Consider the following 13,957-nt stretch of genomic DNA (forward strand, 5'->3'; position numbering starts at 1 on the left):
AGCAGTGATTTGCTAGGGGGGAAATGGTAATAGTCCAACACGCTAGGGCTTATGGTTGTGTCCCCACGCTACTGCAGAGCACCGCAGTGTGTTTTAACAAGGATAGGATTCCCGCAGGGCATGGCAGTTAATCAGAGAAAATACCAGTTTACATGTGAACAAATTGATCATTACCTCTCCTCGTACTTCTTGTTTAGATCGGGGCTTAGGTGATCACCAGCCTGCACCATCGTTAGACGTGCTCACCATTATTTCAGGGTCTTCTCGTTTGGGGAAATCAGGCCATTGGCTCGTTGTCCATGTCAGAAGTGAGAGGAGTTTGTTGACCTCTGCTCAGTCGCTTCACGGCTGCAGAAAGAGCTCTTGAAATGGACCTGCCTTCAGTGTCTCTGCCTCTGAGTGATTGCTTCAGGAAGTGAATAAATCCCCCATTCGATCCATGGATTAGTAGCCACAAGATATTTTGATACTGTAATCCATTGGTCACCATAAGAAACAAGCCCTTATGTGTATCTGCCTTCCACTCTGGTTCTAGGGTCACAAGCTGTGGGGTGTGGTCAGAATCCTCTCACAGTGTAAATCCCAGGAGGTTGCGAGGGGCTTGGAGGGGAAACGCTCCATTATGGTTGTCTGTAGTAATCGTTCTGCGAGTAAGGAGATGGAGGTTATTCAGATAACTGAAATGATGGTAGGAGAGTGACACGGTGTTTGCTTTCTTCCTTCGTTCCCCTCTGCATGTGCCATGAAGGAGCCGAATGCACCACCTCGTGTCCAGATCACAACGAGCCCATCCTGCTGCGTGTGAATGAGACCGTACAAGACATCCAGCACTGGATGAACCCTCAACGAGTGAAGGTCAGTGGTGGTGGATGTTACTAAATACCCCTCCCAAGGCCCGCCGACTTTCATGTTCCTCCAGCGTAGGTGAACATGCAGCTTGACCCAGAAAGCAGAATTTAGGGATGTAGGGATAGCACTGTCCGAGGAGCGGCAATATTTCATACCCATCTGTGTGGCGAGACGTCTTCCCTCCTTGGAGAAGGTTGTCATCAATAGGGGCTCCAAACCTGATTCTTGTTTACCCCGTGGCCCCTTTACTTTGCTGTAGCAGGGCTCACTTAACTCTGCGGTTTCCCAGTGCAACATCCTCTAGGCATTCCACCTTGAGTTAAAGGGACCACATCCTTGCCCTCTGATCCACACAGCTCCTAACCGTTCTGATCTGGTGGGACTTTCACCCTTGCACCAGCACCGTGGGCAATGCTCTTACGTACCTACTGTATGAGAAAGCAAAGGGGAACAAGAAAAACTGCACAGGGCAGGTTTTAAATTCTTACTACTCTTCGGTTTTCTGTGCACATTGGGTGGTGGGGACCTGTCCGTGTTCGGGCAGCAGAAGAACCTGATATGGTGCGTATATAATTTCCCAAATTGGCTGAGGCAACTGATTCTCCTACATCCCCATGTGACAGATGTCTGTCTGCTCAGCACAGCATCCATTTCAGAGGTCACCGCTCTCTCCTTCTGCACTCTGCAAAGGCACACACTCAGATCCACACACAGGCCAAACGCTCGTATCATGCACACAGCCTTATATGTACCCATGAAAACACACTCAGGTGGACATTGGTTGGCACACTTACAAGCATGTACCTGCAGATGCACACACACAAATAAACACTCACAGATGTACACGAATACATATTTACAGTCACCCATAAACACACCTACCCAAATAGTGCGCCTTTACACACACATTCAACCACCGTTGGAAACACACACACATATGCACGTGTGTAGGTTAGACAAACAAGTACACACATTCATCCAAAACCACACTCAGGCTACGTATACATACGTAAATATTGGATATTAGGAAAAACTATTTCACTAGGAGGGTGGTGAAACACTGGAATGCGTTACCTAGGGAGGTGGTGGAGTCTCCTTCCTTGGAGGTTTTTAAGGCCCGGCTTGACAAAGCCCTGGCTGGGATGATTTAGTTGGGAATTGGTCCTGCTTTGAGCAGGGGGTTGGACTAGATGACCTCTTGAGGTCCCTTCCAACCCTGATATTCTATGATTCTATGATTCTATGAAATATAAGCTCCTGCATAGAAACCCACGTAAATAGGCACTTACATACGCACACTCGCTTATACAGGTTAGCGCAGGCATAGAAACACAGAAATGCACCCTATGTGCCAGATTTTCAAAAGCACTTAGCCCCTCGGGTGCAGGGTGGGTGCAGAGCATTTTTGAAAATCTGGCCCCTTTTTCATGCCTAAATTGGAAACCATTTTTTTTTAAATGTCTCCCCAATAGTGGGTGCTGAGTACTTGAAAGTCTGGCCCTGAGCTCTGTGGGAAATCTGCATTTTACATAGCCAGGGCCAGATTTTCGAAAGGGCTAAGCACCCACCAGACAACCAGCATGCTGAGTGTATTTGACAATCCGTCTTTTTAGGTGCCTACATGTGCCTTTGAAAATGTGGCCCTGAGTGTGGGTGCTCAGCCCTTCTGAAAATTCTGGCCGGGCTGTGCTCGTGTGCTGCACACAAACAGGCAGACAGAACAATAGAAACACTCCTGGGAGCTGACACAATCGCAAGCTGTCCCTGTGATCTCCTCATTCACTCCATACTCTCTGATTACTACTGCCCCGGCCTAGGCTTTGCCAAGTTGCTGGTGTGAAATGCAAATCCGTAAAAACCTATCTCTGTATTAGAGGCTATTTCTCACTGGCTCTGTCCTGAGCTCTGGAGTTCAAAGAGGTTTTGTAATTCATGGTGAAATAAAACCACAGCTTCCCTCCCAATCTCTGCTGCGCTGCCCTCATTTATTGATGCCGGGTCTCGGAGGGAGCTGTAATGGGCAATTGTAAGCCCAGGTTTACAATGCAGTGTGGATGCTTGAGGGTCTCTGGAGGGCTCATTAGGCAGCAGGGGGGGAAATGGTAGTAAAGGGGGAGAACAGGGGAGTGAGATTTAGGGGGGGATTGATGGTTTCCAGGAGCACAGTGGAAAATCTGGGTTCATTTTGCCCCTACAGCGAAGATCTTTAGATTGCGACTGGTTAGGAGTTTGACCCCCCACACACACACCAAAAAGGATTGGTTTGTAAATAGCAGATTAAAGGGTTGAGTTTCTAAAACTATGTTAAAAGGTGGGTAGAATATTGTGAGTACCAAGTGAAAATTAATCCCCTCTGAAGCTTCAACAAACAGACCTCTTTGGAAATGGAGAGGATGGAGCATCTCCCTAGAGCAGGTTCTGGTTGGATCAACTAGGGGATTGCTCTTAGAAAACATCTTTCCATCTCATCACTCGGTGTCAGTCTCTGCATAATTCTGGAAGGCCTGCAGCTAAGAAAGGGGTAACTTTTGCAAGCGAGCAGTGTTAGTGTTCGGCCCTGAGGCCAGTCTGTGCTCAGAGTTTGATCATTTCAGATCAGTTCCAGAATTTGAAGAGGAAAAAAAAAAGGAAAAAGAAAATGACACATTCACTTCCCTCTCCAAACCCCACCTGCTGTGAAACACTGGAATGGTTTACCTAGGGAGGTTGTGGCCAGACCATCCCTTGGGGTCTTTGCAGTGTAGGCAGATTCCGTCTACTCACAAATTGTCTAACTAAGGTTAGCAGGCACTCAAGACCCGGGTCCTAGGACCTTGCTGTGGGGGTGGATCAGAGCCCAAGCCCTGCTGTGACTTGGGTCCAGCCCTGTCATTTTGTAGTGTAGACGCAGAGCAAGCTGCAGACTGGAGTCTGAAGGTCTGCATAGTGCGGTATGGACATGGTAGCACAGCTGTGAGATCCGGGTCTAGCAATTGTAAGCCGAGGTTACATGGACGCTCAAGCATGGGCTTGGAAACCCCAAGTCCACAAGCTCAGATCCCAGAGAGCCAGCCTTTGTGTGCAGTGCAGACACACCCTAAAACAAGATTTAATATTTTTCTGAAAGATGTGCTTTACTCCAGCTTCTGGGAGAAGTTCTGTGGCTTGTGCATGCAAGGGGCCGGGTTCGATGGTCATGGTGATCCACCTGGCCTTGGAAACTGAATCTATGAATCCCCCGGTACATCCCCTTCCTTCATGGGCCATAGGGAGAATGGAATTGCCCAACGCGCTCTTAACCTATGTACCTTTGTATTACGATAATGACTGTAACCTAAGCTCATTCCCGGGCACTGACATGAGCCCCAAGCCATTCCATTGACATGCCTCCCTGATGACCCCCTCTTGTATCTGCTTTTGCAGCTCAGCAGCCCTCAGATTCATGCCTTGCCAGGCAGCCTTGTAAATTTGCCTTGGTCTTGTCCTCACCCCGTAAATACCATGGGGTCACATCTGCAAGCCAGGCTCCAGGGGTGGATCTCCCATTCCTCCTCTGCTCGGTATCCGTATTTATTTACTTCAGGTGGCCCATGCAGTGCCGCGAGTGCCCGTGTATTCATTAGAGCCACCACCGTTAGGACCAATGGCCGCAAATCAAAACCACCCCTATTTCCATACAGACAGAACTCTCCCATCAAGCCATTCCTCCCGCCGCTGCCTCACCCACGAGGAAAAGCCTTGAGGGGAACAAGCTAGCCTTGCATTGGGAATTCAGGCTTTGGCAAACCAGCAAGAAAAGCCAAGTCCATAGCTGAGGGCCTTTCTCTGGGAGGGTTCTGCTCTCAGCCTCCTGCATATTAGCAGTGCCAGGGGTTAGTGGGAGCAGCTCCAATGATCTCATCTGCCAAGGTATCACACTGGGAGAGAGCCGGTCTCTGAAGTCACCAGGACTGAGCCCACATAAAGCTCCCAGTTATTAAACCCACCACCTTAAAGAGCACCTGGAACCAATGCAGATCACAGGTGGACTGTGCTTTGGGCAAGTAGCAATTTTGTATGTTCTACTGCACCAGCTGGTTTCTGAGTGAGTTTGGACTGTGCATGTCTGAGGAGGGTTGTGGGAGGTGAAAATGCCCTACACACACACACACACACACACACAACACCCCTTGTTCAGGATCTGGGTGCAGTCCCATGCTTGCCTTGCCCCAGACCCTGCTCTCTTGGCCATTCCCTCACTAACGCGGAGAAGGGAAAAGTGTGGTATGGGTGGGTTTAGAGTCCCACCTCCCCAAACCAGCCAGCAGAAAGGTTGGCAGAGCAGCTGCTACGACATGAACCCCACCCCCTCCCCCAAGCCTCTCACTGTAATATGGACCCTTCATGTCCCCCTCCAGTCACAGCTCAAAAGCCCCTGGTCAGGTCCTAATTAATTTAATACAGGGCTAATTAGCCCAAAGGCATCCTACAGGGTTCTACAGTATGGCAATGTGGCCAGTGGCTGCATTCCCTCCCTCGGGGTGAAATTGCCCCCCAGGCTAAGGGCCAGCACAAAACCTATCTACCATTTAACAGTTGGGGCTTACATGGGTCATAGACATTTTGCTAGCCAATTGGCTAGGGGGTGGATATCACCTTGTGTATATAGCTACAGGGAGAAGACAAAGCCGAACAGCTGATGTGGTTTAATTCAGATGAGTAGAGCTGGGAGAAATTTTTCACACTCCTTTTTTCCGGGGTGAAAAATGCAGATTTGGAGACACATACACGTTTCACAAATTCATGTTGTTTTCACTGAATTGTTTTGGTCAAAAAACAACAGGGGGGAAAAATTCCCCCCAAATCAACAGGTTTTGACTTTTCCATTCAAAATTACTTTTTGTTCATAAATTTCATTGAATCTTGTTTTTTTCATGTAAAATGTTTTAGAATGGTTGAAACATGTCAGTATGGCTGAATGAAATGTTTTGTTCAATCTGAAATGATTTTTTTCTGGATTGTCGTTTCATCAAAATTTAAAAAAAAAAAAAATCAGATTGAACCAAAATGATTTTTTTTAAGTTTTTCAGAATTGCCAGTGAACTGACAAATCCGTTTTTCTCCTGGCTCTACTGGTGAGCTCAGCAAAAATAACCAATAGATCCTCTAAAGAGAACCAACCTTACTTGGCAACAGCCTTTCTGAAGAAGAGGCTTCTCCAAAGTTGCCTCCAAACTTACTGAGAACAAGTTTCCTCCCCCTTTATTTAAACGCCGCCTCCCTGAAGCACCCCAGTCTTGTCTGTCCACTTGAGTGGTGTCCTATGCTCAGTCTTTACTAGAATTGTTGTTCCCTCACTAAAGCACAGTAAACAAATGTTATGGCAATGTGCATTGATTTGGAATTTTAAGTAGTATCTATGTTTTTATGCAATTAGATGCTCCTGGCAAATGGTTCATATGAACCTCAGTTTTGCAAAGTTTGAGCAACTGTAGATGGACATCTGCCTTTGCTGGGGTGGAGCCTGGAGGTGGAGTTTGTTCACACTGGATATCCACTTCAGCCCATCTCCATTTTCCCAGAGGTGTTTTCTGGAAACCATCCACTGTCCTATCACTGCCAGTGTTTTAATTCTTCCTTTTAGTTGACTTCTTGCTAGGACTGTTTGTAATGGGATATGGAGTCGATCACCTCTAAGCAGTTAGTGTGAATCCAGCCCAGGCGGTTGGATCCATTAGGTGACTGCTCACTGTGGTCATGTGGGATAGGTTTGGTGCTCTTAGGGCAGTTCTCAGGCTGTATTAACCGTCAGTCTCAACAGAGAGACAGAGGACTGAAGGGGCCGTCGAGAGAATTCTCCCGGTCAGGGCTGGTGCATATCAACAAGACATGGTGATTGGGTGCTTGCCCTGCTGCTGCGAGTGCTTGACCTCTTCTGTGGATAAACACAGTCCTTCCCTTTCCAGGACTGTCAAGCCAGTCCCTTTCTCCAGCTCCAAATTCACATACTCAGTCACGTATATTGGCAGCAAATGTTTTTTTGTTTTTTGTTGTAATGTTGGTGCCCCAGGGAGCAGAGGAAGTTCTTTGGAAACGCAGTTATTTTTCTCGCATTATTTGGATGGGTCTGGGCATGGAGAAGGGAAAGGCCTGTATTTTTCTTCAGTTCTCCTTCAGTTTAGCCCTGGGTTCAAAAGCTCCTGGAGCCAGTCCTTGCCTCTCCGCAATCCCTAGTTTTATATGTTTTGAAACCTAAAAAAGTTTTCTCTTTTTTGCCCTGAAGCGCAGTAAATAAAAGGAAAAAAATGTCTTACCATTTGTGGCGGCCTTGAAATTTCCAGATGTCTATCAAGAGCTCATTGGGAGCAAACTCGATGCTGTGGGGCCCCTGCGCCTTGCGGTCTCCCTCGCTGATGGGATAAACAACATTGGTTTCTCCCTCCTCCCCCGCCAGCTTCCCCAGCCTCTTCTCCTCTCACATAGACGGGCCCTGTTGTGAGACAGGTGGGGCAGGCCAGGCCTGACTAATAGTGGAAAATCCGAGGGTGTCGGAAAGATAAACAGCCCTGTGCTGATAGTATAAAAGTCCTTTTTCCTAGCGCACGTCAGGTAAGCCTCAAATGACAGAAACTGTACAAACATGCTGAGGTTCCCCTGCAGACGGATTAAATTAGGCCTCAGATAAATAGGGGGAGGGATGGCTCATTCCACCGTCCCTTCTAAATGTTCATTCCTTTCTTTCCTAAGCCTCTACCACAATTCCGACTGTTTGGCAAATGCCCCTTGGCACGCCTCACAAAACCAGCCGTTGTGTCACCGTTGTTATCTTAATATGATTGTTCCCTCCTCTGTAAAGGAAACGGACCTTCTGAAATGAGTGTTGTGACGGATGGACGTTCAGGGAGGGTGAGGCTCAGAAGGCAGCATAGAGATAGTAGTCATGCAGTCCACGCAGTACTCCTTACTAAGCTCGCTTCTGGTAGGGTCTTTCTTAGGTTGGGAAGAATTGGTTTAGATAAAATAATAATCCTCTTTGATTCCTCTGGACTTTCCCTCCTCTTCTCTCCACCCAAAGACTATCCAAACCCTCAACCATTTCTTGATATTTGAAAGAGTTTGGCGTAATCATCTTTTTCCTTTAGCGTCCATGTTTGTAGGTACCATTACCATGCTGCGTGTGCCTCCACTAGGAAAAAAAGTGTGTTCTTACCTCATGGTAGCTGAGACGTGGTAACTAACATGAGGTAAAACCCAAGTGAAGACAAGGCAGACTGTAGTTTTACACAGATTAGCCGGTCAAGGTAAAGACTCTGGGGAAGGCCTCATGTCTTCACTGGTATTGTACCCCATGTTAGTTAACATGAGGTAAGAATGTACCTTTTTTCCTAATGAAGGCAATGCCTCTGTGACGACTGGGGACTCGAAGTGAGAGTGTCACCAGAAATAGACTTGCTCTCATGAGCTCTCCCACTCCCTTCTGCAGACCTATCGGGTTTGAAGACTTTTTTGAAATATCTGTGTTTTGCCCATGACTCGTCCTTCCCAGCTTTGCCTTATGGAAAAATCATGTAATATTTGATGAAGCTGAAATCAATAGGGTTCTATTGAAATGACTCTAAATGGAATAGCGGATATAGTATTTTTTATGGGTTATTTTGAGTGGGCTTGTGGGGATACGGTGCTATTTAAAATCTATATGAGGGTGCAAAAGACTTATAGAAAGATTTCCATTTTCTATTCAATTCTAAAAGACGTTTTTCCATAAGAGCCTTTTTCCATCCCCAGCACTCACCCCAGCAATCTCCTCATGCAGCATGGGGAGGATAGGCAGCCATAAAAAGTGGTGCCTGGTGGCGGTAGGGTGACCAGATGTCTCAATTTTATAGGGACAGTCCCAATTTTGGGGTCTTTTTCTTATATAGGCTCCCATTGCCCCCCATGCCCTGTCCCCATTTTTCACATTTGCTGTCTGGTCACCCTAGGTGGCGGCAAAGAAGCCCCCTAAAGCCATTCTGAAATGTCTCCCCCACACGCCCCAGAGCTAGAGCCTGGATGCTGCCTTTCCCTTTCCCTGCCACATCTCCCCACCATGAGTGAAATATTGAACATGACATTTCAGGAGAACCGTAAATACTATTTTAATCCCAAACATTCTGTTGTTGCAAGTGTCAAGTCCAACACGTCTTGTAAATACTTGGAGGACTCCCAGATCCTGAAAATACAAAAGGTGTTAGGAACGGAACTACTCGGGAGAGTTTGGTGGGGTGGGGGGCATATATGCAAGCACATTCGCTTTGTGCACAGTGATTTCTTTGTCTTAGCCCATTTCTTTTTCTCTCCTTCTCCAGAGCGTTGTCTGCACAGCAGGACTCAAGTGGTATCCACACCCAGCGCTGATTCACTGCATCAAAGCCTGCGATGTGAGCATTAGCATTAATTAACTAAACCCATCCAGTTTGGTTTCCTAGGGAGGTTGGTGCAGATGAATCGGTTTTAAATCTCTGCTTCTGAGGAATGGCCAAATCCGGTTTGGCCTTGTCTTTACTTGCAGTTAAATGGTCTTCAGCTGTACCAGTTCTGACACCTATTGGCAAGAAAAGGTCATTTTTCTCGTGCAGAGCAGTGCTCAATGACAGCTGATGATTGGACGAGCCTTACAGTGTCTAACTAAGGTGGACAACTCTTGGCTACTAAACAGGCCTTGATTCCCTTCACTTGGGCGTTCTCGGGATTTGGCGAGACATCACTGGACAGTCACAAAAGCCTCCAGTTGTTTGCCTTGATTTTGAAGGGGTTTAAGGTTGCTCTGTCTGACTAGAAATTGAACTCTCTGAAAGTCCAGGGCACCCCTTCTCCCCTGAACCTTGGAGAAGAGATAAACATTAGGAAAGAGAAAGGGAACAAGAATGACCCAGATGTGGAACTGGAGCAGGAGTGACTGGGAAATGGTGGGAGGAAGGAGGACTGGAGATGGGGACTTTTAAAATACTGAGATTGGGATGTTTCAAAGGGGCTTATGGAGTTAGGAACACAACTGTCATTGAAATACAATAGGAATTGGGGAGCTAACACCTTTAGGCTTCATTGGAATTCCCAGCCTGAATTATTTTCTGAGTTCAAAAACCGGACACACATCAACCTCACCCTGGCACTGAATACAACAGGAAAAATGGCCGCTGATAGTCAAAACCCACCAAGTGGCCCCTCCAAGCCAAAGTTTTGCCTCCTAAAGGAAACTGTGTTGATGAACCCTGCCAGACAGGTTTTCTGGGCACTGAACTCATCCTGCTAATGAAGGACTTATGCATCAAGGTCCTTCCCCACCCAGCAAACAGTTCAAATCAAGGCATTCTTAGCATCTCCTACCCATTGTATCTGAATAAGCATCTAATCAGGTCTAGAGCCATGGAAAGCGTTTCCAATGAAACCTAAAAAACATATTAAACTCTTCTGATTTCATCACACACTCAGCCCTCTGCCCGGATATACTGAAAGGTTAACAAACCTCCCCATTGACTCTCGGCCCATTTTTGAGCAAATCAAGGCAGTTTAAGGCTTGGTTCTGGCTTTTCAGTCGCATGTGCCATTAGCAATTAATGATTATCAGGAAGTATGAAATGTCTATTGGCTGCTTCCTTGAACAGTTGTAAAGGTCTTGACAAATTTTGTGTAAAAGCAGCACTGGGCACCTCTCTGTGTGTCATAGAGCCGATGGGGACATCGGCACCATAGCTTGCACCTCCTGGGCTGCAGTCTATGAAATCGAGGCCAGGCCCGGCACCAAAGACCTCCTCAGTGCTGGGACATCCTTCAGCACCATCACTGTCCTGGAAGCAAATCCCATCATCACGTTCAGTACCAGCCTCAGTGCCAATGCCTCCCCCAGTACTGGTTGGGAATATCTCTCATTTGGTGCCACTGGTGCCAATGTCCTACTCCTCTTCGGCACTGATGCTGCCTCCTTCTGGACTTCAAACTAAACTGAACAGTTGTTTGCCCCCATCGGGGCTGGCTTCCCCATTGCCACCATAGAAACTCTGGGATTCTTCAAGATCCTGGTCAGAGTCATTCTCCCCCATCCTATGGGGGTCTTCTGTCCGGATGCTGTGGTACAAGAATGGTTCCTTTGTAGGAGGCTGTGAGGAGACGTCACATAAACAATACCACTCACAGCATTTTTTGGACAGTCCTCCCTTCCTGTGCGACAATGGGACTACTCCAGAAAGCGCCACAGATCCAAAGGAGGAGGTCCTCTGGTTCTGGGGTTAGCCAGCCACCTCCCACTGCCTGGTGTCTAGCAAGTGCCTTTGACTCATGTGGCCAAGGCAGCAATCCAGTGGTAACCTCTCCTTCCCCGTCACCCTTGTTTGGGGACAGCTGGCCCATTTTTACTGTGTTTGGGACTCAATTACAACAGACAACAGAGGCCTAAACACCATCAGATTGGGTTATGCCATACAATTCCTTTCCATCCCTCTGCCCCACCCACTACCCTGTCCCTCTTCAAGCATCCCTCTCAGGAGACACTGCTCCTCGAGCCGTTTCAGTCTCTACTGTCCCTGGGGGTTGTAGAGGAGGTCCCACTGCAGCACTGGGGACAGGGATTGTACTCCTTCTATTTCCTGGTTCCCAAGTCCAAGGGAGGGATGAGACCTATCCTTGACCTCCGTGACCTCAGTAAATACATCAGATACATGAGATTCCATATGATCACCCAGGCAACAATCCTCCACGCCTTAAATCACAATGGCTGGTTCGTTGCCCTGGACCTTCAGGATGTTTCTTTTCATGTAGCAATTCTCCTGAGACACAGAAGCTTTCTCCGGTTTGTCATGGTAGACCAGCACTACCAGTACACCATGCACACAAGTAGTCTAATATGCCAGGCAGGCTGCGGCCTTTGTCCTCTTCAAATGTGGTTGAAGTTGGTCTACCATCTGCACCATCGTCCCTTGGACAGATTGGTCCATCTTCCTCTGCCAATCGTAGATTCCTTGTGGTAGTGGACAATTCAGGACAACATGTGCCAAGGTGTTCCCTTTGCTTGGTCTCCAGATGCAGACCAGAATCAATGATGTGATGCAGACCAGAATCAATGCCTCCTTAATAGGTTGGGGAGTGCATCTGGAGTCACTGAAGTTTCAAGGCCTGTTGTCAGAACAGGAAGCTTCTCTACATATCACTGTCCTGGAACTTCGTGCCATCTACAATGCTTGTCAGACCTTCCAAGATCACATCAGGGGCTCAGCAGTTCTCATACTCACCGACAGTACCACTGCGATGTGTGGACTGGCAAAGGAGAGGGCACTCCAACATGCTTTGTCAGGAGGCACTGCGGTTTTGGCAGTTTTGCATTATTGAAAACATTACCCCATGGCCAGTCACTTGTCTGGGATCCACAATCACTTGGTGGATCACCTCAGCATGAATTTCTTCCTGAATCACAAGTGGTCTCTGAAGACCAGCATCCTGCAGTCCATCTTTGCAGACTGGGGCATCCCAACAGTTGAAAGATTAAACAAGAAATTCCAGCTGTTTTATTCCTAAAGGGATCTCAGTCCAGGCTCCATGACCGAAGCTTTTCACTTGAGCTGAGAATTGGCGCTGCTGTATGCCTTTCCTCCAATTCCAATCATCCCACAGGTCATTCTCAAGCTAAAATTGGATCATGCCAGGCTCATTTTGATTGTTTCTGTGTGGCTGAGACACCGTTGGTTCTCCAACCTCCTTGCGTTATCGTTCCACCGTCCCATATCCCTTCCTCTTCACCCTGACCTCCTGACTCATAATCATGGCCAAGTTTTGCACCCAGCACTCAGCTTCCTGCATCTCATAACATGGATGGTGCCTCGTTAGATGAGGAGGAAGAGCGATGTTCAGCGGCTGTCCAGCAGGTCATGCTTAACAGTAGGAAGCCCTGCATCAGAGTGTCCTATTCGGCCAAGCGGAAGTGGTTCTCAGTATGGTCATTAGCCTGGGGAGTTCAACCAATGTAGGCTAGTATCCAGGACGTATTGGAGTACCTGTTACACCTTCAGTCTTCTGGCCTTACGCTTAGCTCATTGAGAGTCCACCTGGCAGTGATTTCGGCATTTCATCCATCTATCCATGGGAAGTGGGGCTTTCAAACCCCATGGCAGCGAGTTTCTTGAAAGCAGTCACTCGCCTCCATCCACCAGTTAAAAGAGCCGGTTCCTTTGTGGGACCTTAATACTGGTTTAGCTGCTTCCGTCCAAACCATTGGCAACTTCTTCTTTCTCCCTTCCATGTCAGAAAACTGCCTTACTTGTGGCGACAACATCCGCAAAGAGAGCGTGCAAGTTTTAATGGCAGAGCCTCCTTACATGCAATCTTCCAAAGACAAAGTGACCCTGTGGCTGCACCCTACGTTTTTATCTACGGTGGTTTCCCAGTTTCATTTGAACCAAGTTCTATATATACCAGTGTTCTTCCCTAGGCCACATTCAACCCTAGAGGAGAAGCGTCTCCACACTTTGGATGTCAGGTGATGTCTAGTGTTTTATCTGGACAGAACAAAACCTTTCTGTTCCTCACCGCGTCTATTTGTTTCATGTGCAGACCGAACGAAGGGTCGAGCAGTCTCTTCAGAGACGGTCTCCAAGTGGATAACTTCCTGTATCGTGACCGCATACAAAGTAGCCTAGGCTATCCCTTATCAAGGGGTACAACCTCATTCCCTGAGAGCTCAGGCAACATCAGTGGCATTTCTAAATGACATTCCTATACTGGACATGTGCAGGGCAGCCACTTGGTCCTCTGCACGTACTTTTCCAAACCACTATGCCATTCCGGCTGCATCCAGATCAGCTGCAAACGTCACGAAGGCAGTCCTGGATCTTTAAACAGGATCCGAGCCCCACCTCCTGCAAGTACTGTGTGTGAGTCGCCCACACAGAATATACGGCTGCATCTACTCAAAGAAGAAAAAACAATTGCCTACCTGTCGTGCTTGTTCTTCGAGATGTGATGCAGACCCGCCCTCCATCCCCCCTGCGTCGGAGTCTGCACTTCCGATGTCCAGAGGGGGCAGGGCGGTGTCGCCTTCAGATGGCCAGGGGCAGAGCTATGGCCACAAGACGCAAGCGCCTGCCCTCTAGGTGCTGCTAGGCAAAGTTGTCTGGCTTCAGTG

The 13,957-nt window shown here is 47.8% G+C and overlaps 1 protein-coding gene across 1 annotated transcript in view; it reads left to right on the forward strand.

Moving 5' to 3' along the window:
* PAPPA (pappalysin 1) overlaps positions 1–13,957 on the forward strand; it is a 229,378-nt gene that overhangs the window by 195,068 nt on the left and 20,353 nt on the right. The window contains exons 19-20 of the mRNA XM_034793713.1: positions 749–855; positions 9,156–9,227. Coding sequence (XP_034649604.1) covers positions 749–855; positions 9,156–9,227 — 179 coding nt within the window. The remainder of the gene's footprint in view (positions 1–748; positions 856–9,155; positions 9,228–13,957) is intronic.

This window comes from Trachemys scripta, chromosome 17, assembly GCF_013100865.1.
Source record: "Trachemys scripta elegans isolate TJP31775 chromosome 17, CAS_Tse_1.0, whole genome shotgun sequence".
Taxonomy (NCBI): Eukaryota; Metazoa; Chordata; order Testudines; family Emydidae; genus Trachemys; species Trachemys scripta.